Source organism: Pithys albifrons, chromosome 17 (genome assembly GCF_047495875.1).
Source record: "Pithys albifrons albifrons isolate INPA30051 chromosome 17, PitAlb_v1, whole genome shotgun sequence".
NCBI lineage: Eukaryota > Metazoa > Chordata > Aves > Passeriformes > Thamnophilidae > Pithys > Pithys albifrons.
In genome coordinates, this window is record NC_092474.1 from 6,646,420 (window position 1) to 6,669,430 (window position 23,011).

Sequence of the window (23,011 nt, forward strand, 5' to 3'; positions counted from 1 at the left end):
ACACCTCCCAGTCACAGGAGAAGTTCTCAGTGCAATAATAATAATATCATGATTTAGAAGTCCCTACATACAAGATTTCATCTTGTTTCTAAAACTACTCTTGACAAATTGTCTGAATGTAAATTAGGAAGAAAAGCCCCAGAATGACTGCACGAGACTTCAAGTGAATTAAAATTAAAATGCAGGGAGTTGTATCAGATATTCACTTCCAATTCTCAATTTCACCTTCTGTAGATAATTTTCATTATTCTCTCAAAACTATATTGTTGTAACTCTTTTAATTCAAAACACCACAGCAGTGGTGTTGATATTGTGTGTCAATTTATACACTAAATACTTTGCTAAGCATAAACCAAAGATTGTAGCAAATCTGATGAGGGATGAAAGCAAGCAGTAATGTCAAAGAAACAGGAGGAAAAATTCAAATTACTGAAGTCAAGCTACACTCAATAGAAGCAGATCTTGGGAGGTTGTGCTAGAATGGCATTCCAGGTGTGCAGCCCTTCTGTGTGAAACAGTTCAAACTGCATCTTAAAATTCAGGCATTTAAAAAGGCAGGGAATGACATTTGGCTCCAGGTGACTGTGCAGAGCCAGATATCTAAAAACATAAAATGTTAACACTAAAGAACTGCATTTCATCAATTCCTGTGTAATTTAGAGTAAAACTAACCAGTAAGTCACATGTGTTTTTCTTGTCTAACCCCTTTCCATCTACCCTGGAGAAATCCAAAAAGGCAACACTGCAAAAATCTTGCTACGAGAGGCTGAGGCAGAAAAAAACAGGGATTCCCTGAGACAGAAAGATTCAACCTTTAAATCATGCAGAGAGTACCCAAATCCACCACCTACTTTGGCCTGTTCCACCTCCTTCCTCAGCTGCTCAGCCTGTGTCTCCAGCTCGCTGTTCCTGCTCTGGGCAGCGCTCAGGGCCTCCTGTGCCTCCCGCAGGCTCTGTCGGACCCCCTGCAGTTCCGCTCCGTGTTTGGCCTCCAGCTCAGCCGCTTCTTTGTCCCTCTGGGCCTGCAGGTCCCTGCACTGCTGGTGGCTGCTCTGTACCTGCCCCTCCTGCGGGCACAGATGGGTCAGGCAGGGGAAGCAGGGGCAGGGCCCCACATGCTGCCCACTGTGCCACACGTGCCCCTCCCTGTGCCCCACACACCCCTCCCTGTGCCCCACATGCTGCCCACTGTGCCACACACACCCCTCCCTGTGCCCCACATGCTGCCCACTGTGCCCCACATGCTGCCCACTGTGCCACACACACCCCTCCCTGTGCCCCACATGCTGCCCACTGTGCCACACGTGCCCCTCCCTGTGCCCCACATGCTGCCCACTGTGCCACACGCACCCCTCCCTGTGCCCCACACACCCCTCCCTGTGCCCAGGGCCCTCACCATGGCTGCCAGCTGGGCCTGCAGTCCCTGCACCTCAGCCTGGTGCCTCTGCAGGGCCTCCTGCTGCCCCTGCTCGGCTTTCTGGGCCGTTTGCTCCACGTTTCTCTCAAGCTGAGCAGCCTTTTCATTCGCCCTGGTGAGCTCCAGTTGTATCTGCTCCAACTGCCTGCACAGCCCAAAGGAAAGGACATCAGCTTTGCTGACAACACAGGGATGAGGGGGGCAGAATTATGGTCAAGTTATGGGTTCTGTCCAAGCATTTACAAAGAGATTTAATCATTCAACAAACCAAGAACGTTTTGCTAAATTCAATATACACAGGGCAGACCAAGCACTTGCTCCTCACTCATGTGCAGAGCAGCTGCCAGAGCAACCCTCACTCTGGGGTTTGTGAAAGTAAAGAACAATTTCTGTTTGGCAAAAAAACACATTTTCTCTTGGTGGAAAACATGTGACCAAGAAAACATGTGACCCAAGTCTTCTATATATCAAAAAAACCTCAGCTTATCAGGTAATTCAGGAATCACAAAGCACAGCCACAAAACAGTCTAGATCATCAAAAAGGTTGTTTCTTCTGGACAATGAGAAGACATTACATAACAATTTTAGAACAGAAATGTTTGATGCTCTTCAAATCACTCCCAGGAGCCTGTTTGGATTCATTCACTTTGCTGGAATAAGTCCACTTGTCATATCAAATGTGCCACTGGGGAGCATCTTGTTGAGATATTTACAGAAAAATCCAGGAAGGAGCTGGGAGTGTGGGAGGGAGGAATTGGTGTCCCAGACTCCAAAAGCCAGGAATTACCTCTCCTTGGAGCGCAGCTCATCGTTCATCCTGGTCAGCTGGGCAGAGCTGTCCCCTGAGGACTTCATCATCTCTGCAATGTCACCCTCCAGCTTGGCTTTGGCTTCCACCAGCTGCTGCTCTCTCTCCTCTCGCTCCTTCAGCCTCCTCTCCATCTCTGGGAAAAACAAAGGTTGTCAGGCTGGTACATTTAGGAGGGAGGGTGTGCACAGACCAACAGAAATACTGATGTGCAGACCTTGCAAATCACCCCTTAAAATCAAAAATTATGATTGGTTGAACTTTGAACTGGAGCAAAAGGTTAAGAACTCTTCAGGAATAGTGAAGAGCAACCAGTCATGGACTCTTTGTTTCAGCAGTGAATCCCTCCAGGCCACGAAAGGTGGATACAAGTTCTGCCCTGTCAGGGGGCAAGGGGGCAGTGGGGGATCTGCACATCCTCAGCAGGGCAGCACATGGTGAACAGGGGAGGCAAAAACATGACTCAGTCTGGGACACCAACAGCCCCTGGGATCCTCCTCCAGGCCCAGCAAGGCCCTGCAGGGTTTGCCTCACTCAGGGCACAGGCCCTGCCCTCCCCCAGCTCTGGTTTTACACTGGGAGCCACAGCAAGGCCTCCTGAGGGGTGGGAGGAGACCATCAGCCTGGCAGGTTGTGTGATATCCCCAGCAAGGGCACAGTGGGTGTGGATAGGGTTGGGAGGGCACTGCAGCCCCTCAGGCTCACTCCTGAGCCTTTGCCATGGCTGCCCATCACCACAGAGTCCAAAAGAATTCAAACACTGCTTTAACACAGCCAGGCAGCCAGTCCTGGGCCTTGCTGGGCACTGTTCCCTGGTCATCCCCCTCACACCCACAGGAGCTGCTCCCTGCCCAGAGAAAGGCTCTGCTTTGAAGGCCCAGGAAGCACCTGAGAGGCTGAGCAGGACAGGGGGCACAAAGCTGCTGCAGGTCCCCAAACAGTCCATTTGACTCCTCCCTTACCAGTCAAACTAGATTTGAGCTGCTCCAGTTCTGAAGACATGAGTGCAAACTGCTCTTCTTTTTGCTTCAGCTTTGTCACCGTTTCTAAGCAAGGAAAATTTTGAGGACAAAGTTAGTAAATCAGATGCAGACAGTCCCACCTACTTGCAGGGACTGCTGCTCTCCAGGGAGGCTGCAGGAGCCCTGGCCTTTCCACAGCCCCTGGCAGTGCTGTGCCTCCAGGTGAGAGCACTTAAAACCCTCTTCATTTGGCACTTAATTCCTGCACTTTTCAGCTCTGTTCAGGTTAGCAGCACATACCTTGCATAGCTCGTTGAACACTTTCTGCTTCATCAGCTGCACCAGTAAACTTTTCTTTCTAGGAAGTGGATAAAACCCAAGGTGAGGTTTGGTAATGACAGTACAATTCACCCCCTGAATTTATTGCAGGTACTTTTCAAGTACAAAATGGAAGAGTGTTCACTCCCGTCATTAAGTTTGAAGTAGAGTTTAGCAAAGATTGTTGAGCAACACAAAGCAAGATCTCCCCTTGCCTTGGCTGCAATCCCAAAACATTCCCAATGACTCCTCCATCAGCTGTCCAGGGGAGCAAACAGGATTTGGGGTCTCTGTCCCTGCTGCACAGTCCCAGCTGCAGACCCGGGCCCACCTCCTGCCAGGGTTTCCCAGCAGGAATTGGTGCCAGGGAAGAAAAGGGAGGATGAGGAAGGCAAGTGAGGCTCTTCCACCAGCTCTGAGTATTTACTACTGGCCATGGAAGGATTTATGACAGGGACAGTAGAACCAAAAAGCCCATTTTTTGTTACTACTCCAGTGTAGTTTCTCAGGGAAATTCCCATATTTGGAAATTCAGTTAAATTTACAAAATGAAAAGTTCTTCAAAAGCCATTTGTGAGGAGTGTGTAACAAACACTGATTGGTACAACAGCACCTAATGAGCAGTCCAAACTCAAACTCCAGGCTGCTCATTTTAGTTTAATTCTGATCTCAGTTTAATTCTGCAATTCATAAGCAGGTGAGTTTTATTCAGACAAAACACCTGCTCACACAGGACTCACTGAAATGCTCTTTTCCTTCTGAGACAGATCCTGTTTTCCAGGAACCCTTTCCCTGAGTCAAACAAATTGGAAAGGCTTTCCTCAGAGTTGATCCACAGATTTCAGTCACACTCTCACCATGAAAAACCCAAAGAGTAAAGTCAAAATTTGGGGGTTTTACTCACCAAAACTTGGAGTTCCTTTTCCAAAGAATCTTTAACTTGATTTACTGCACTCAAGTTTTTCTCAAGGTCAAGAAGCTTTTGCTCTTTGCCCTGCAGTTCCTGGGCCAGATTACTGGCCTAACAAAGGGGGTGAAATGGAGCAAAATAAAATGACAAACATGAGTGGAAAATCAGCAAAATTAAAAGGTGAATCTGAAAGAAAAACTATAATATTAAAATCACTTTAAGATGAAAAATAAAAAGAACTGAAAGAAAAAGTGATGTGTTAACTGAGTGGAGCTGATTTCCACTGATGGCCACAAACATCACTAGAGATCTGAAATCATTAAAATGTAGCATTTTGGGATCAATGGTGAGGACATTGTTTAATGTCAGATGTTTGAGTAGATTCAAAATTGCAAACCAAAGTTACAGCATCAGTTGAATCAGTAATTTTGGTTCTTTATTGTTTTAATCTTTTAAATGCATTAATTTGGGCTTCAGTTGGTTGTTCAGATCAATGGAATGGAATTTCCCAAGGGAAAATCCATTGAGATTGGTGCACAAACCCAGTGTCACCTCAAAAAGAGAGTCAGAGCTAGAAATTTGGTATCTTGGAACCATCTGGGAAGGGTTTAGCAAAGCCCTTCAGCAGGGCCAACAACACCCCTGGGGTTGGGAGAAGCCCCACCAGGACCTTTCCTGCTTCCTTTTGCATCTCACAGACCTCCCAGCACCTCGTGGGATCAGGGCAAAGCAGTGGAGGGAACATTTCCCACTGTGTCTCAACAGCTCTGCCAGCAGAGGTTAAAGCCAGAGGATGTGTGGAATCTTCTCCCAGCTAAGCCAGCACAGGAATTTCCCACAGGAGGAAATTTTCAGCTTTCCAGCCTGCAGCAAGAAATGCAGAAGGAATATTTTCCTTTTGTCACTAGTGCAGATGGAGCACTAAAACCCTGCTGAGACCTGACCCAGCCACTGCTCCCTCCAAACCTCCCCAGATGGTGCCAAGATACACAACCAGCCTGGGATGCATTTGCAGATTAAAACAGTACAGATGTCAAATAAAAACAAAAGCAAAAGAAAAGGATGGATGTGGATACAAACCTGGCTAATTCCATCAACCTTTTCAGTCTCTAAAGCCTGAATTTGTTTCTCAGCTGCCTCAAGCTGCTTGCTAAGTTTCTCGATTTCCAATTTACCTTCAGAATTGGCTTTCTGAAGTGCAGCAAGGTCCAAAAGCTTTTCTTCAGCAGTTTTGATCTGTGATGTAAGACTATCAATAACTTTGGTTTGTTCACTGTACTTGGCTTGCAGTACCTCTAGCTCCTTTACCTTTATCTCAGCTTCCTGCAATTTGTTTAAAGTGTCTTCCATTTCTACAAGATGCTGCTCTTCCACACTTTCCAGTTTGCTCTTCAGGCTTTCCAGGTTTTGCTCTTTCTCCTCAGTGACTGCCAAGAGTTTTGCTTTCAGGGCCTCGACCTCTTGCAGGTGATGGGATCTCTCACTTTCCTGCTTCAGTTTGAAATTGGACATTTCGGTCTTGTGGTCCAATTTCATCTTCTCAATCTGAGTCTTTAGCTCTGCAAACTCTGCTGTCTGAGCCCCCACCCCTTTGCTGAAGGACACCTTCAGTTCCTCCATGGCTTGCTGGTGGGAGGCGATGGCAGATTCCAGCTTGGACTTCCACAGCTCTATCACCTCGGAGTTCTCCTTGTTGGCATGATCCAGCTTGGATTTCAGGGATTCATTCTCCTTGGCCATCCTCTCGTTGGCACCAGAGAGGGATTTGATCTCTTTCTGCAGGGCTTCCTCACTGCTCCCAAACTTCTCCTTCAGGGAATTCACCTCATTCTGATGTTCTTTGCCAAGTGCTGCCATTTTTTCCTGCAAGGAGCTGATTTCCTGCAGCAGGGACAGTGAGGTGTCCACATCATCCACGTGCTTGCTGGAATCCAACCTGCCTCGGAGCTCAGCCACCTCCTTCACCCTCAGGGCCAGGTCCCTCTCCAGCTCCATGATCCGGGACTTCTCTGACACCGTGGCCACCTGTGAGCAGCAGCAGGTCAAGAAAAGGACACAGAATTAGAAAAGGGACATTTAATCCAATGACACTCAGGCCTTGCTGCAAAGAATCCTCTGAGTGTTGCAATTTGCTTTGGAAAAGGAAAGATGTCCACAGCTTTGTATCAAATAGATATTATATTCTCTCCAAATTCATTAAGTTAATTTTGCTGAAGTTACCCAGGAATGACAACTCACTAAAGAGCTTACAAACTACACTGAGGTCTGTTATCAGTGGTTAACAAAGTGTTTCTCAGAAGCATTTTAAAGCAGACTAGAAAAGAATGGAGAATCCCAAGGTCTTCATTTGTTGAAATAAAGCTTCCAAATTAATCTCATGTCAGCCATGAGATGTCAGAGAAAATCACAAACATTTTCAGCGTAGAAATCCTCTAAAACTGCTTCTATATCCACTCCATTGTCCCTGAAAAAGTGTCCTCATAATACCTGAGCCTTCCACTGACTGTTGGAGCACTTTGTGCCAAGGCAAAGCTCCCAGAACTGATTCTAATTAGGAAATTACTGTTTCACCTCCTTATTACACCACCATTCTGGAAAAGAGGTTACTTACCTGCAACTGCTCTTTGAATTGCTTATTACAGAGCACATCCATGGGTTAACATTCATCCTGGGGGTTTATTCACCCTTCCTTAACTTCAAGAAATCCCCATGTGTGAGCAGCAATGTGTCTGTATATCCATATATCTGTCTCTGTATCCATCTATACCCTTTAGAATTCACATCTGCTGAACGTCTGACTTGGGACAAAGCACGGCCAGTAACATTCTGCCAGGCAACAGTGGTACCAACACTGCTGGGATTGAGAGACTGTGTCTCTGGTGTGAAAGGAGAGCTAAAAACCCACTGCAAACCAGGACTTAGCAAAGCAGCAAGTACAGCCACCACTGAAGAACTCAGAACCCCACCCCAAACACTTGTGTTGAAAGGATTGGCACATTCAGTCTTGCTTTGGTTTTGTTTTAATGAACTTTGCTACTTCTTAAAACAAACTACTGCAGGCTCCTTTATGTCAGTTCATGGTCCTATTTTGCTCCTTTTATATCAATTCACAGTCCCATTTCACAGAATAACAGACTATTCTGAGTTGGAAGGGACCCACAAGGATCATCGAGTCCAACTGTTAAGTCAATGGCCCATACAGGGGATTGAACCCATGACCTTGGCATTACTACAACCAAGTCTTAACCAACTGAGCTGATCTCAGGGTCATTTCGCACCTTTTATATCAACTCACGATCCCCTTTTGCTCCTTTTTTATCAATTCATGATCCCATTTTGCTCCTTTTATATCAACTCACAGTCCCACTTGGCTCCTTTGGGATCTGAGCACGAACCCTGCAGTTGGAGGCACCTTACCTGAATCCTCTCAGGAGTGAGGACACGTGTCCAGGCACACACACAGCCCCCCCACCAGAACCAGAGCTAATTCCTGGCGTGCCCCTGCGCTGTGGCAGGAGCAGGGCCCGCGGGTCACACCCCACACGTGCCACCAGGCACGTCCCCCACACCAAAGAGTGAAATCCATTACCCTAGTGTCTTCTAACTCCCTCTGGAGTTTGTCAGCTTTGGTCTTTTCAAAGAGCAGGCTCTGTTCAAGCTCCTTAATGCGGGCATGCTCCAGTTTGGTCTGCGTCTGTTAGTGAAAAGGGAGAGGGAGAGACAACGGTGCCACCATCACATGCCAGCACGAGAGAGGGAGCCACATGCAGGCCAGGCTGCCAGAGGCCTCTTCCAGTGGTGAGCAGGGAGGATGCAGTGGAGGAGATGGACAGGGGGATGCTGTGGATGAGGGACATGGGCTGGATGAGGGGGTGGATGGACTGACATATGGCAAAGGAAATAAATGTATGGAAAATATGGAAAACGCAAATCGATCATCAACGGAGGAACGTGGACGAAAAGGTTTCATGCAGCTGAGGAGTTATTTATCAGTACAGGAGGTTTTCAGCACAAATTAGAGTAGTTATGTAATAAATATATATGTGCATAAATATCTCTGCCTGTTCTAACAGGATGGGCAGTCCCTTCCTTGTCATCCCCTTTAGTGTGTTGGGCTCATTGTGTGAATAATTTACTCGTTAACCAGGGGACAGAAATTCACCAGTGAAGTTCATGTGACAGATCCAAACTTTAACTTCCTTTTCTGAGCAGCAGCTGTCTCTCAAGTCCCAGCCTCAAAAATGCTTTTGGCCAAGACCTGGGCACATGAAGGTTCATTTGTCACCATGGTTTGAATTATTTGAACAGAAACAGAAAGAGAGGGGTTGTCTAGAACTCCAAAACCCTCCTGGACTTACCCTCTTCTCCTTCAGGAAGGAAACAAGTAACAAGATGAAAAAAGTGGATCAGCTCTGCAGTTACTGAAGTCTAAACATATTGAACAAGATGTGGAAGTCAGGGAAAAGAAAGTGAGATCTTTGGAGCTCTAACATGTCCCTAAAGAGAAGCAGATGAAACTCAGTGAGCAGGTACCTCCTGCCTTTTGCTGACAACAGGAAGGACCTTCAGCAAGAACACAGAATATTGGACACTCTGGCTTGGAATGCAGATGCTGCCAGGGGCCTGCAAGGGAGCCTGGAGCTTGGGAGGTGTAGGCAAAGTCCAGCAGGGAGCTCAGAGCTGACCTGCACCTCTGAACTGGGGAAAAGAGGGCAGAGAAAAGAGAACAAAATGAAGAGGTAAGAATTAGGGGGTGGGGTGAGCCTCTTGGTTTGCCTCAGCCCCACAGGCACTGAAATCCACCTCAGAGTTGCTTCTCAGATTTGTGTTTTTTGAGAGTCTGTACCAGATCTGTTCCTCTCTCAGGGAAGACCTTCAGTGTGTATGGGGGGAACAGGTTACTCTTTTTGCTGCCCACAGCCTCTGAAAATGGAATTAAGTGTTCCAAGAGAAATAATAATATTTTTATATGTATCTACAATTCAGTTCCCTCTTGAAACAGGTCAGTATTAGTTCTGATCCACAACAAAATTCTAAGTGTGAAAAGTCATCTATGTTAAAAATTGGAAATTCTTACTTTCTTGCTCTAACCCAAAGGGATCTGCTGAAAACCAAGAGTTCCCAAACCTCATAGTTACAGAATTCTCCCTGAATGCCTTTGGAAAATATCTGACCTTAGGTTTTTCTATGCTACATAAACCCCAAACACTTTGATAATTAATTTTATAGACATTGGTTTAGTACTGCAAAGATCAGACACACCATTACTGATCACTGGGTTCTTTTCAAATCTCCTCTCTTATAAAGGGAAATAAGTTAAAATCCCAGCAAAATGGAAATAAAATACTAAAAAAAAATACTCCAGAGATCTTTGCTGGACACCTTTTCCCCCATTTAGACCATGAGAGATTATCCTTTGATCAAGTCTGATTCCCAAGGGACAGGCTCCACCTTCCCTGAGGTAAACACCACAGCAAAATTTGGAATCACTCAAATTTCCCTGGTGATGATGGAGAGAGAAATTGCCAAGGATTACAGTTCTCCTTAAAGAAATCCACAGCACAGAGGAGAGCAGAGAACTGCAAAAAGAAAAGGGTTTGATTGCAAACCTTAATTTTGATGGAAGAGAAAAACAGGAAATAAAAACCTGGACAATAAAAGCAAAGGAAGAATCTTCCCCTTCTCCAAAGCTCTGCAGTTGGGTAAGTGATGTGGGAATGGCATGAGCCCATCTGGGGCTGGAACCTTGAAGAATTCCACCCAGACTTGAGATACTGGACATCAGCTCCTTCTGGCTGCTCTGTCACTTCAGAATGAAGTCAGTGTCCAGACTGAAACTGTGCTGAAGCCACAAATGCTGATGGTCAGTTCTAGGATGGGGCAAGACCCCCCCAGTCCCTCTGTGCTGGGTAACAATCCCAGAACACCACTGGGATCATGAACAATCAGCCAAGGGATCACCCACTGCTCTCCTCTGGAGAGCAAAGATGTCCTTTTTTCATGGCAAAACCAGACCAGGGAAATGAGGAGTCGAGAGTGGATTCCACAGGGAGGGCACAGAGAGCAAGGAGGGGCAATGCAGAGCTGTTGTGGGTCCCACCAGCCTGAGGGGAGCACTGGGAATGCTGAGGAGGCACAGCAAACCAGCTCAGCCTGGAGCCCTTCCTGTCCTGGCTGGGGATGCAGCCTGGGAGAGCTTTCCCTTCCAAATTCTCCTGGGCTGGGCTATGGAAGCAAAGGGGCTGCTCAGAGCTCTCACAGGGCTGTTGCTGTTAGTGGGGAACATTTTTCCTACATCATCCCAGGGAAGCCATGTGAAGATACAGTAAAATCAGACAGCTTTTCACACCAGTTGTTCAGATGGGTTTTATCTCCCCTTTGGCTCTTCATACCAAAAAAAGGGAACCAATAAGGGGAGGTGGAGATAGAAAAACTAATTGGCTCCTTGTATATCACAGCTACTGAACAGCAGGAGGAGCTCAGAGGAAAACAGGCAGGGGGTTGGGAAGAAAACAGCTAAAATCCCACATTTAAATGAGGGATATTGCAGGCTCCAGGTCAGTGATGCTCCTACACTCTCCAGTGGGTTGGACCCTGAGGAATTCTAAAGCCACACCCACCCTGTGCCAGTTAATGGGGATTTAGTCACTCCACACGTTCCTGCCAATAAATGCTGGAATTGCTTTGAAAGCAACATGCACACAAAGACCAGAGAAAGGCTTCAGTAACAGATTATGCAGTTAGTGAATCAGTAGAAGCATTTTCTGCACACAATCTGTTAACATGGGGTGTCTCTGCACACTGAAGTGCCCTCTTACATTGGCTGGGTCGTCCGAAATCTGCCTCTTTGGCTATCAGTGGAATTGAAAAACAAACAAACAGAGATGTTTCACCTGCACACTCAGCACTGGCATTGCAACACAAGCAACATTTCAGCTTGAATTCAGTTTAAACTCCAAGTCCTGCAGCTTGACAAACCAGAGGCTTTAAGATGGTTTGTCACCACTGTCGACTGATTTAACAGAAAATAAAAAACTCAAATATTTCCATGGAATAAACAATAAAAGGAGCATTCTATGAAGAGTCTAGATAGGTATCTTAAAATGAATGGAAGACTAAAATAAAGGAAATGTTATATGAAATGAATAATTTGCACAAGGCCTCACTTAAACCACAAATGTTCCACAGCAACATAAGTTAACTAAGTTTGTACTTTATGAGTTCCAGCATTTTCCTGCTTAGACAACAGAGTAAAACAACTGAAAGAATCTTGCTTTCTAATTTGAAAATTTGGGATAAAATCTGGCAGTGTTCAAATATCTGAGAACAATCCTTATGAAATGTGATCTCTTCTGGCTGTGCAGTAACACACTGTGGCAGCCCCACAGCACAATTCCACAGACAGCAGAAAGACAAAAGCTGCACACAGGAACTGCTGTTTACATTTAATGTGCAACATCCCAGGACAAAACACTTCTCCCCAACCCACCCAAGGGGAGCACAGGGATTACTCCAAATTTTGATCAACCAGGACTACTCCTCAATATTCATTTTCAAAGGCATAAATACTAACTTGGAATTTCGTCACTTCAAAATTATTTGTTTTGGTTTAATATCAAAAGGTAGAATTTTCTGTTAATTAATTTAATTACTCTGAGCAGCTACAGCCATTCCACTGCTGAAGTGCATGGCTGTGCATGGAGTTTGGGATGCAATCCTGCAGTTTCAGGACAAGCTGTTTACTCAAGGACTGCAGAACTGGGTTGCATGATTTAATCATTCCTGCCTTTCTTCCAGAGACAAACTGGATGTCTGTGCCCTCCTAAATACTTTGCTGTCAAAGCTGCAGATGTTTTACCTCAAGGTCTCCTTTGGTGATGGATTCCTCTTCCACACGGAACTGAAGGTCTTCAACTTTCCTGTGGGAACAGCTCATTAAAATTCAGGGAACTTTGGAAGAAAAATGCTCTCAAACTCATGTTTCAGTGGAAATCAGAACTACAGTGACATCATTTCAGCAAACTGCCAGGAGCATTAAGGAGAAACCTCTCCCAGGGAAGGAAAACTGCTGCCTTTGAACAACATCCTGACAGAGAGGCAGCTGGTTCCAAACTCCAGAAAATGTATTTTGTTGTATTTCCTAAAGAGTTCAAAAGAAAACCTTTTAAGCCATCCCTGATTCTCTCATTCTTTCCCCCTGTGCACATCCTCGAAAGAGGTGACCTAAATGAACAGTTTGATCTCAAATTCTCTACTTTCTCCCATCCACCCAAGGAACAGGCAGAGATTTGGGACACATCCAACATACAGGCCTGGGTGTTGCATGCAGGGCAGGTGGCACCCCAATCCAGCACAGGGAAGGTGTGCTGGGGGTCAGGAGGAACTGCCAGGTGTCCTGCTCTGCCCACTCAGGGAACACAGGAGAGAGAAACCAGTATCTGACTTAAAATCAAATTTGTAAGAAGTTATTTCTTCCCTCCTTCCCCTGACTCTGGTACATCCCAGTGAACAAGGGGCCAGACCTCCTTTTCTCCTTGATCTTTTCATCACTAAGATGCTGCAAAGCAAGGGATAGGGATGTTCCTTTCCTTGGAATTGGCTGACAGAAGTAGAAATCACCACATCAAACAGAGTTAAAAGTGACAGCTGAGAAAAATAAAAGAATAAGGACTGAGGGCTGGGAGTGGGTCTCAAAGAGGGGATTAAAGATTGACTTTGAGTCACTGCTGAGACTGACCTGAACACAAAACACAGAGTAAATAAACCTGGAGTGGTCGGGAGAATATAAAGATAATTCCAGACCAAACTCTGCTTGATTTGAAAATTCTGTTATATTGTGTCCCATGGAAAGGCAGCAGGAAAACTGTAAGGGAATTGCCCTTTTTCCCCCTGCATTTTCCTGCTGTGATCTCCAGGGTCAGGCCTGTCAGAGAGGCCAACACTGCCTGACTCCAGGGACACACTTACAGTGAGTTTATAAACAGATTTTGCTTTTCAAAAGCATTTCAAATCCACCAAATCAATTTATCACAATTTCCTCACCTAACCCTGACCCAACAATTCATCAGGTTATTTCCTTTTCCAACCCAACCTCACCTATTTGGTAATCTCAGTTCTCTCCTCTAATGGTTATGAAAGGGAATTAGAAAAGGCATTAGAATTAATGGCTTTGATGATTTTCCTGTGAGAGACAGACCCTGTGTAGACATGACTCCCAGTAATGAATTATTCACACAAGAATTAAATGTAAATTCATAATCCAGAACTGTCAGGAAATGAGATAATCAACATTTTCCTTTGGAAGTGGGAGAGAGTTTCACAAAGACCAGGTACAATCCATTAATTTCCTGTGAGGAGGAACAAAATCCTCCCCAGCAGAAAACAGTGGTACAAAGATTCAGTTGCATGGAATTCAATTATAAACAACAGTTTCAGCCTCTGGCAAACCCCCTTTCTTTGGTTTTCCCTCTCCAAACTGGAGGGGGTTTTTCCTTCACTAATTCTGACTGCAATATGATTTTCCTCAGGAATTGCCCAGATCACAGCACACAGACCATTCTGAGCTGGAAGGGGCTGCTTTGTTAAGGGTTTGCTCCCTATTTCAAGCCAGCAGAGCAAAGTGTCTGTAACAGGAGGAATTCCCAAAGGCACTTGTGGGTACCTTTTCTCCTCCTCCAGCTGATTGAGGAGCTCCACCTTCTCCCTGTCAGCGGCTTCCACCATGGCCCGGAGCTGGTCCATCTTGGCCTCCATCTCCAGAATGTGCTGAGCAACACACACAGATGGATGTTATTGTTATATGGATATATCTGGATATTATTATTATTATATATATGGATATAATGGAATACTACACTTTTAGAAGCCTACCTCTTACTCCCAGAGCAATAAGAAATACTTTTTATTATTTTATTTATTACTTTACTTATAATTCTTTATAGGTATACTTTGTTTAGACATTTCTATGTATAAATTATTATATTTCATTATATATTGCATATTGTGTATACATTAAATATATATAATGTTGTGCATATATTAACTATAGTAAACAATGATCAAAATATATTAAATATATTAAAATATTACATACTATATATCAATATATTTGATATATTATATAGAATATAGTATATGATAATTATATTGATTAAATCTTAGCAGTTAATTATATTAATAGAGTGTAATATATATTTAATATATTGACATATATGCTATATAAAAGAAATAAAAGACTTTTCATTTATAATATTTATAAATACATAAAATATATTTAAATAATTGCAAGAATTATATATGTATATAGTCATATCATTTATATAGATAAATTTTATCTATTACATTTCTATATTCATATATAAATATATTTATAGCATTTATACTTTTGTGATTAAATATTTATAGTTACATATTTAAATATCTAAAATACATTCATATGTTATATTTAGATATTCAAATACCTAAAATATATTAATATAATTACAATAGTTATATATTTGTAAAATTTTAATGGATAAATTCTATTTCTGTATAAAATAGACTATTTATAGTATATATATTTAAGCAATTAAATATTCATATAATAATCTATATGTAAATATATATATTTATATAGTTAAAATAATTCTTAATGATTTGCACTAAGTATTTATAAGAAATTACTGGAGATACATCAGAATTTATTTATATAGTTAAAATAATTCTTAATGATTTGCACTAAGTATTTATAACAAATTCCTGGAGATCCCTCAGCATTTATTCCACCCCCCATGTTGGAGCCACAGCCCATCGTGCCCGCCCTGCCAGCCCAGCCCAGCCCAGCCCTCACCCGGTCGTGCCCATCCCGAACCAGCGCCAGCTCCTGCTCCATCTCCCCAACGTGGGTCGTGGCCTTGGCCACCTCTGCCCTCTCCAGGTCCCGCTCTGCCAGCAGCTGCTCGATGTGCTGCTGCTTCTCCTTCAGGGCCTCCTGCAGCGCCGTCGTCCCCGAGATCTTCCGCGCATACCGCGAGGACGTCTCTGTCAACTGCACCAGGGACAGCCATTGAACCCCTGAGTCCAGGGAGAGGGACAGGGACATCTCCACGAGCCCCTTGAGTCCAGGGAGAGGGACAGGGACATCTCCACGAGCCCCTTGAGTCCAGGGAGAGGGACAGGGACATCTCCACAAGCCCCCTGAGTCCAGGGAGAGGGAAAGGGACATCTCCACAAATCCCCTGAGTGCAGGGAGAGGAACAGGGATATCTCCACAAACCCCCTGAGTCCAGGGAGAGGGACAGGGACATCTCCACAAACCCTCTGAGTCCAGGGAAAGGGAACAGGGACATTCTCCACACTCTCCAAACATGGTGTTAGTGAAGCAAACACTTCCTGTGACCTGCTGGATATTCTCTTTTCCCACCTAAATGACTTTATTTTCCCCAGTTTAACATTACAGCACCTGACATTAACACTAAGGCACTTTTCTCACACAGGAGGAATAGCAACAGCCCTGAGTAACTGGGCAGACTGTGGGAGAGTCCAGCATTTCCAGGGAAGTTTCAGTTTTCCTAGAAACTGGAGCACGAAAAGTCTGCTGTGTCAAAACTGATTTCAGGAAATCTGGTTTCCTCAGCAGCTTAACTTCTAAAGAAAAAGTCTCTGAATTATTCAGACAATCCCTTTAACCTGAATGGCCACCAAATGTTCATGTTGCCTGGAAGAGTTGGAAGAATTTTAATTCCAGAAATAGTGGATTACAGAAGCTTTGGGTTTTATGGCCTAAATCCCTGGGGCACAACAGAGGCAAAATAAGGAAATCTATTCGAGACCTTTCCAAGGTGCAGCTTAGAGGATCACAGCATATGGAACAGAACATCAAGGTCCATGTCAATGCTTCTCCTCATGGAATGTCTTCTTCACATGTCAGTGCAGTGATCCCAAACTAGAGGGCACTCTGCAGCTGCAAGTGCAGCTTCCACAATGGATTAAGTAATGAAGTGGCAGTGTTTGTGCCAAATAAAAATCCTGTTCGTGGTCAGGTATTAACCCCAGGGCCCTGACCAGTGTCTGACCTCTGTAATCTCCTGCAGGACAGGGACAAGTCACCTCTGCACCTGTTGGTCAGTGGGACAGCGGCCTAGAGAGCCACTTCCACACCACTGGCAGTCACCTCTTGCTAATCAGATGCACTTATGGACTTTGGCTTGAAGAAAAAGAAGAAAAAATCTAGGATGACTGTGGAAAAACCCAACTCTTTCTGTGTTTTTCATTGCCTTAAAAGAGACTCTTCAAAATTCCACTTTCCCAGATTTCCGTTTTCCTGCTGCAACCCAAGATTAGAATATTTATGTAACAGAGCAACTTTAAAAGAATCCATAGTAAGTGTATTAGGTGGAATTAGTACTGTTAGAATTCACCTGAGCCACTGCACTTGGCAACATTCAGCTTTTCTGAACCCACAGATTAAAACCAAACCTAAAAGTAAAGAAAGAGGCTTCTTGTCAGCAAAGCCCTGGCAACTGCTACTTGTGGATTTCTCAGCTGACTCATCTCTTTAACAGCCAGAGAAAATTTGGAGCATTTTGGGCAATTTGAAGCTTAACAAAACAAGTGAGATCTGTGGAAGCTTCACCTCAAACACAAACCTCACACAACAGTGAAAATGAGCAATTAATGGAGGTTCCGGGCAGAGAACAGTTTGCTGGCACCACAAGCCCCTTTCTTGATGCAATCACTTTGTTAGCCTGAATTAAACACTCAAAACATTTTATCTGTTTGTTAAACAGCCAAGAATTCAGTTAACAGGCAAATCTCCAGGGCTAGCTAAGATGTCTTTCCCTTGTGCATGCTCTGACAGGGGGTTGTAGCCAGGTGGGGGTTGGTCTCTTCTCTCAGACAACCAGCAGGAGAACAAGAGGGCACAGCTCAAGCTCTGCCAGGGGAGGTTTGGGTTGGATATCAGGAAGAAATTCTTTAGAGAGAGAGTGGTCAGGCATTGGAATGGGTTGATTCTTCATCCCTGGAGGTGTCTAAGAGGAGACTGCATGTGGCACTGAATGAGAATCTGTCTTGATCCAACCCCACTGTGATCACCAGCCCATGGCACTCTGTGCCATGGGCTGGTGATCACAGTGGGGTTGGATCAAGGGTTGGACTGATGATCTCAAAGGTCTCTCCCAACCCAGTTCATTCTGTGATTCCATAAATGGCAGCAGCACAACAAACCATTCCGTGCCATGCTCTATTCCAGCCCCGACCTCAGCCATGCAGATCCCTGGGGTTTCCTGGGAATTCCCGAGGATTCCCAAGGGAACGGGGAGCATGCAGCAGAAAGAGGAGCTTACTAGTCCTGTGCGGCTGGGCTTGCTGCTTACGGAGGAAGCCACGGAGCTGAGGGAGCTGAGGGATGAGGCGCTGGGGCTGCGTTTCAGTGCCGTGGGCGTTGCCAGAACCTTCCGGGCAGCGGCCTTGGCTTTGGCTGGAGTGGTGGACGGGAAGCCGATCTTGGTCACCTTGTGCACCGGCGCGAAGAGCCCATAGCGGGGCTGGCACTGGAAGTACCTGCAGAACACACCAGGGGAGGGGCAGCAGGGGTGAAACAACTGCTGGGCATGGTCTGGGTTCACAACCAGCCCCCTGAGCAGGAGCCTGGAGGGATGGGAGATCAGGGGTGTGAATAGATTAAAGATCAGGAGTCTGAAAGACCAAGAGTCTGAATTTATTAAAGATCAGGAGTGAGTCTGAATTTATTAAAAATCAAGAACCTGAAGGTATTGAAAATCAGGAGCCTGAATTTATTACAAATCAGGAGTGTGAATTTATTAAAAGTCAGAGTGTGAATTTATTAAAGATCAGGAGTGTGAATTTAAAGCTCAGGAGTGTGAATTTATTAGAGATCAAGGGTCTGAATGTATTAAAGATCAGGAGTCTGAATTTATTAAAGATCAAGAGTGTGAATTTTTTAAAGATCAGGAGCCTGAATTTTTTAAAGATCAGGAGCCTGAATTTTTTAAAGATCAGGAGCCTGAATTTTTTAAAGATCAGGAGCCTGAATTTTTTAAAGATCAGGAGCCTGAATTTTTTAAAGATCAGGAGCCTGAATTTATTAAAGATCAGGAGCCTGAATTTTTTAAAGATCAGGAGCCTGAAGGTATTAAAGATCAGGAGCCTGAATTTATTAAAGATCAGGAGCCTGAAGGTATTAAAGATCAGGAGCCTGAAGGTATTAAAGATCAGGAGCCTGAATTTATTAAAACTCAGGAGACTGAATTTATTAAAGATCAGGAGTGTGAATTTATTAAAGATCAGGAGCCTGAATTTATTAAAAATCAGGAGTCTGAAGGTGTTAAAATCAGGAGTCAAAGTATTGAAGGATGAGAGACAGCTGGGGAATCTCATCTAAATTACTTTGCAGTTGTAGGTTGTTTTTTTTTTTGAAAAGGGACTTTGAGAGGCTGAAATGTGATTATATCAGACTGCAGAAATGCAGGGGAACCACTCGAGCTGCAGATCTGACTGCTAAAAAAGTCCATTCAGGTTCAGTCTTACAACTTTCCTCTGCCTCTGAGCTGCCAACAATGTGGTGGCTGAGAGTTAGAAAGGAAAAGCAGATTTTAATTAGATCAAGTAGTTCTGTATTTTATTCATCCATACTATTTGTTCATGTATGATTATATGGAATATATATCTCTGGTTAAATACAAACGAGCCCCACTGCCAATTCTAAGTTGTGATCACCCATGTTAGGGTGGTACAACCCTTGTAAAACCTCTTTTTCATGAGGTAAAGGACTGTTTCCTACAGTCAGTGAGGAGGAAAGCCCCACAGTGATGTGAATTAATGTGAATTAATGCTTTCAAAGTGTGACCCATTGCAAGAAGCAGCTCCACTTCCCCAGCCTCCCCAGGGAGGCAGCTGTTGGTGCAGGAGCTTCCAGCCCCTGGCACTCAGGAGGTTTCCCTTAAGCACAGCCATGAGATATCCAGAGATTTGATTGACTAAGCACTCAGGAATCAAGCAGGCATTCAAAAGGCAGGAAATGGTGCTTTCCATAGCCAGCCTATGGATAACCCACATGGGAGCAGGAGAGATCAGCTCAGTTCGTGAATGGGGTTGGTACAGATTTCAGAGACATGGAGGCACCATAAATTCCAGCAGACACTGAGGTTGGAAGGAGACATCAAACCCAGGTAGGTGTCAGAACCCAAAGGGGAACTCAGAGAATGATCTCAAGGGAAATGTGAGGATGGACCCACCTTGTTCCAGCGACGGCTCCATCATTCTTGCCCAGGGGCTCATCCAGCTCCACCCCACACCACTCTCCCTTGGCAAAGTCTGTCTCTCCCAGGAAACGAACGACTCCAGCTTTGGTTCCACCCACCTAAAGCAAGAAACACACCTGTATTGGAGGCACTGCCAGGTTCAAACAGCAAAGAGAGTGAAAAAGCTTCCAGTGGAACCCTGTGCACAAAGCACAGCAGTGATGGGATCAGTTCTTATTCCAAGCTGTGCGTTTTTCTGTCTGTGGGTTTGTTCTGATGTTGAACAAACACAGACCTTCACAAGCAAACTGTTTAAAGAAGAAAAGAGAAACAAAAAAATCTCTTTCTCAGCATTTAGTTCTGTCCAATTTGGTATTCAAAGGTTGTCATGACAGAAGGCCACAATTCCAGCAGGTGACTGTAAGACTAAAAATACATTTAACAAGACCCAGAATCACCTCAATATTGAATATACTGAATACAACATATTTGTTTCACACAAATCTCTATCAGCAGATAAGGATTTATCCAAACTCTTTATTTCTTACTCAAATTCTGTGAGGAAAAGTAAAAGAAGTGAAATGAGAAAAAATCCTTTCATATTTTCTCTAAGGAATAATTCAGTTAAATTACATAAAAGTTGATATAAAGCACAATGCAGAACACTTGGCAAAACTGCAGATATAACCAACTGTCTGAATCCTTAGAAAGGGGACAACCACTTTCTTAATCTTTTCTTCACTTTAAAAAAACAAAACAAAAAAATCCTAAATACTCCTAAAGGAAAAGACCAGAAATCATCTGATCTCAAAGTTATAATCTGAAATATTCAGAGCCATTCCAGTTACTTGCAGTGTCTGTGAGCTGCAGCTTTCCAGAACAGCCAGGGAGGGAGGAATTAAATGAGGAGAAGGAAAAGGTGTTGTGTGGCCAACACTCCCCAGGAATGGCCACCAGCCAGAACTGCAGGATCCTGCAGGTCACAGGGCCCACATGCTGTGCCCTAAATTTGTGCAAATCTGGTCAGCCTGAATAATCCAGGATGGTGAAAAGGAGGAAAAGGCAGTGAAAACTCCTCAAGAGATGCCCAGAATTCCACATGGAAAACACAGCAATGGCACTGAAAGTGTCCACTGGTGTTTTGCAGCACAGATTATACAATGAGGAATATCTGGGGCCTTGGCAGGGAGCTTGGAAGGGACCTGCTCCCAAAACAGACACTGAAAAGCAAATTAGGATTTCATATCATTTTTCCAGTAAACATTCTCTTCTGGGGGGAAACTTGCCAGGATTAAAGAAGAACAAGGAGCCTCTTGTTCTGTAAATGAAGGTGAGTGATCACAGCAGAGAATTCACATTAATGCATTGGGGAAGTCTGGCAGTTCTTTTTCCACCCAAACCTCAGAAAAACAGGGGGAATAATTAACCTTTTCTGGCATTAGTCAGTGGGAAAGCTGACAGAGGCATCTCCTGTCCATGTTTGAGGAGCAGCTCCTTCTCTCTCGTTAGAGACAGTCCTGAAACAACTTTAGATGTTGCTCTAAGTGGCTCTGTAGCAAATTATTACTCTCCATGGAATAAAAACACACAAAGTTTACAGTTATCATGACTCAGCCTAATATAGTAACCAGCAGAATGTTTGGTATCTGGTGTTCTTGGCAGAGAACACACAAACTTCCCATCTTGGCAAACAAGCACCAGAAAAAGAGAATTGTCAGGAGGTGCCCAAACCCAATCTCTGGGCACAGGAGTGAGGAGGGAATGTTGGACACTGGCAAAGGGTTTCCTGGGGAGAAATAGCCCTTAAATTGAGGGATATTTTATTCCCCATCAGACATAATTGGTTTTTTCTAAAGGATAAATACCATTAACCCAAGTACACACATAAAAATGTCTATACTGAGTCTTCCAAGTTCTCCCTATTCCCTTCCAGTAAGTTTGGGGAAGTTTTTGTACTTTTTTGTCTTGTTCTGTTCAGTGTTTTGCTTTCATGGGTAAATCTGGAAGACTTAGGTGAAAAGACTGGCTAGAGAGATGCTGTTCCCCTGCTCAACTTTGTACTGTTTTCTGCCTGAAAACAAGAGGAGTTAAATCAAAACAGGCTCTAAGAACCCATTAAAGAAATCAGACAGGAAAACCAGAACAATGGCCCAGATAAGGAGCAGCCCCTCCAAGACAACAGTCAGGGCTTGGGGACTCCTCAGCTCCTTTCACACAACCCTTGAGCCAGGCCAAGGAATTCTGTTGCTGTTTTGTGGTGATTCTGTTTAATAAACAACATAAATGAGTTCCTGAAGACACCCACCCAGCACCTTCCCATGGGCAGGCCAGGTGAGGGCTCAGTGCAATAGGATCACTCCAAGCAAGGACTCCCAGGGACAGGAAAAACTGCTGCAATCTGTTCCCTGCAACCCACAGTGCAGAGAAACCTCCAGATCAGGAATGTTGGCTCCAGGATAAGGCACATCACACAGGGATGCAGAATATTCCTCCCTTTTTGTCTCATCTTCCACATTTAGTAAAAAATGTGCAGTGTTTATTTGGAAGATATTCCATTCCAATCCCAAACTGGGAGATGTGACCTGGAAGAATCTGGCACTGCCCAGAGCCCCTGGACCTGCTCCAGCCATGGAATTGTGTCCCAAGGCCTGGAGGGAGGGAGCCAGAGCAGGAATTGATCCCCCTGAACAGATGGGGCACAGGGAGCCCCTCAGGAGGCAGAGCAGTCACTCATCCTGTCCCCAGGGTACTGTGTTATTTCAGAACAGCATGCAGGGACAATGCCAAAGGGTTTTTGGGTTTTTCCAAACTCAGTGCAGCCCCTTGGAATAAGCAGCTCCTCCTTGGGTGCTCCCTGCAGGCAGAGCTGTGCCCCCACCCAGAGGGATGTGTTCAGAGCACCAGTAAGGGCTGTCAGGGCAGTTCTGTTCAGGTCCAAGCCAGAGCTTCCCAAATTTCAGCTTTAGGACAGGTCAGCACTGCTCTGCAAAGGCTGAGAATACTGAAGGCTTCAGTCACTCCCAGATATCTGCCCTGAAAGTGCATTTATCTCCAGCTGCAATCAGTGCCCTGCATGTAACACCCAATAATGACCATTTATCCCCCTGCTGGGACAACGTGAGGTGCTGCTGGACAGCACAGGAGGGGAAAGGTTTGCCATGATAAAAACTTCTGTAATGTAGACTGTTCAGTGCCATAAAGGGGTAAAAAGGTTCTCATGTGATTACACCAAACTTTCCCCACCAATATGAAAATAGAATTGTACTTGCAGAATTGCAGCATTGATTACAGAAAAATTATTTTTAAATTATATAAAAATTATAGCAAAAAAAAAAGATAAAACCCCCAATTCTA

At 44.5% G+C, this 23,011-nt stretch overlaps 1 protein-coding gene across 3 annotated transcripts in view; it reads right to left on the reverse strand.

The window, feature by feature from the left end:
• Window positions 1-23,011, reverse strand: part of CLIP1 (CAP-Gly domain containing linker protein 1) — a 62,542-nt gene that overhangs the window by 18,385 nt on the left and 21,146 nt on the right. Inside the window, exons 4-17 of one of the 3 annotated variants that reach the window (XM_071572344.1) lie at window positions 19,652-19,776; window positions 17,741-17,957; window positions 15,244-15,441; window positions 14,077-14,180; window positions 12,274-12,334; window positions 11,234-11,266; window positions 8,005-8,109; window positions 5,496-6,440; window positions 4,410-4,526; window positions 3,488-3,545; window positions 3,188-3,271; window positions 2,205-2,361; window positions 1,397-1,562; window positions 852-1,067 (exon numbers count right to left, since the gene is read on the reverse strand). In XM_071572344.1, the coding sequence (XP_071428445.1) occupies window positions 852-1,067; window positions 1,397-1,562; window positions 2,205-2,361; window positions 3,188-3,271; window positions 3,488-3,545; window positions 4,410-4,526; window positions 5,496-6,440; window positions 8,005-8,109; window positions 11,234-11,266; window positions 12,274-12,334; window positions 14,077-14,180; window positions 15,244-15,441; window positions 17,741-17,957; window positions 19,652-19,776 (2,586 nt within the window). The remainder of the gene's footprint in view (window positions 1-851; window positions 1,068-1,396; window positions 1,563-2,204; window positions 2,362-3,187; window positions 3,272-3,487; window positions 3,546-4,409; window positions 4,527-5,495; window positions 6,441-8,004; window positions 8,110-11,233; window positions 11,267-12,273; window positions 12,335-14,076; window positions 14,181-15,243; window positions 15,442-17,740; window positions 17,958-19,651; window positions 19,777-23,011) is intronic. The other 2 variants (XM_071572342.1, XM_071572343.1) reach the window with 2 other exon arrangements.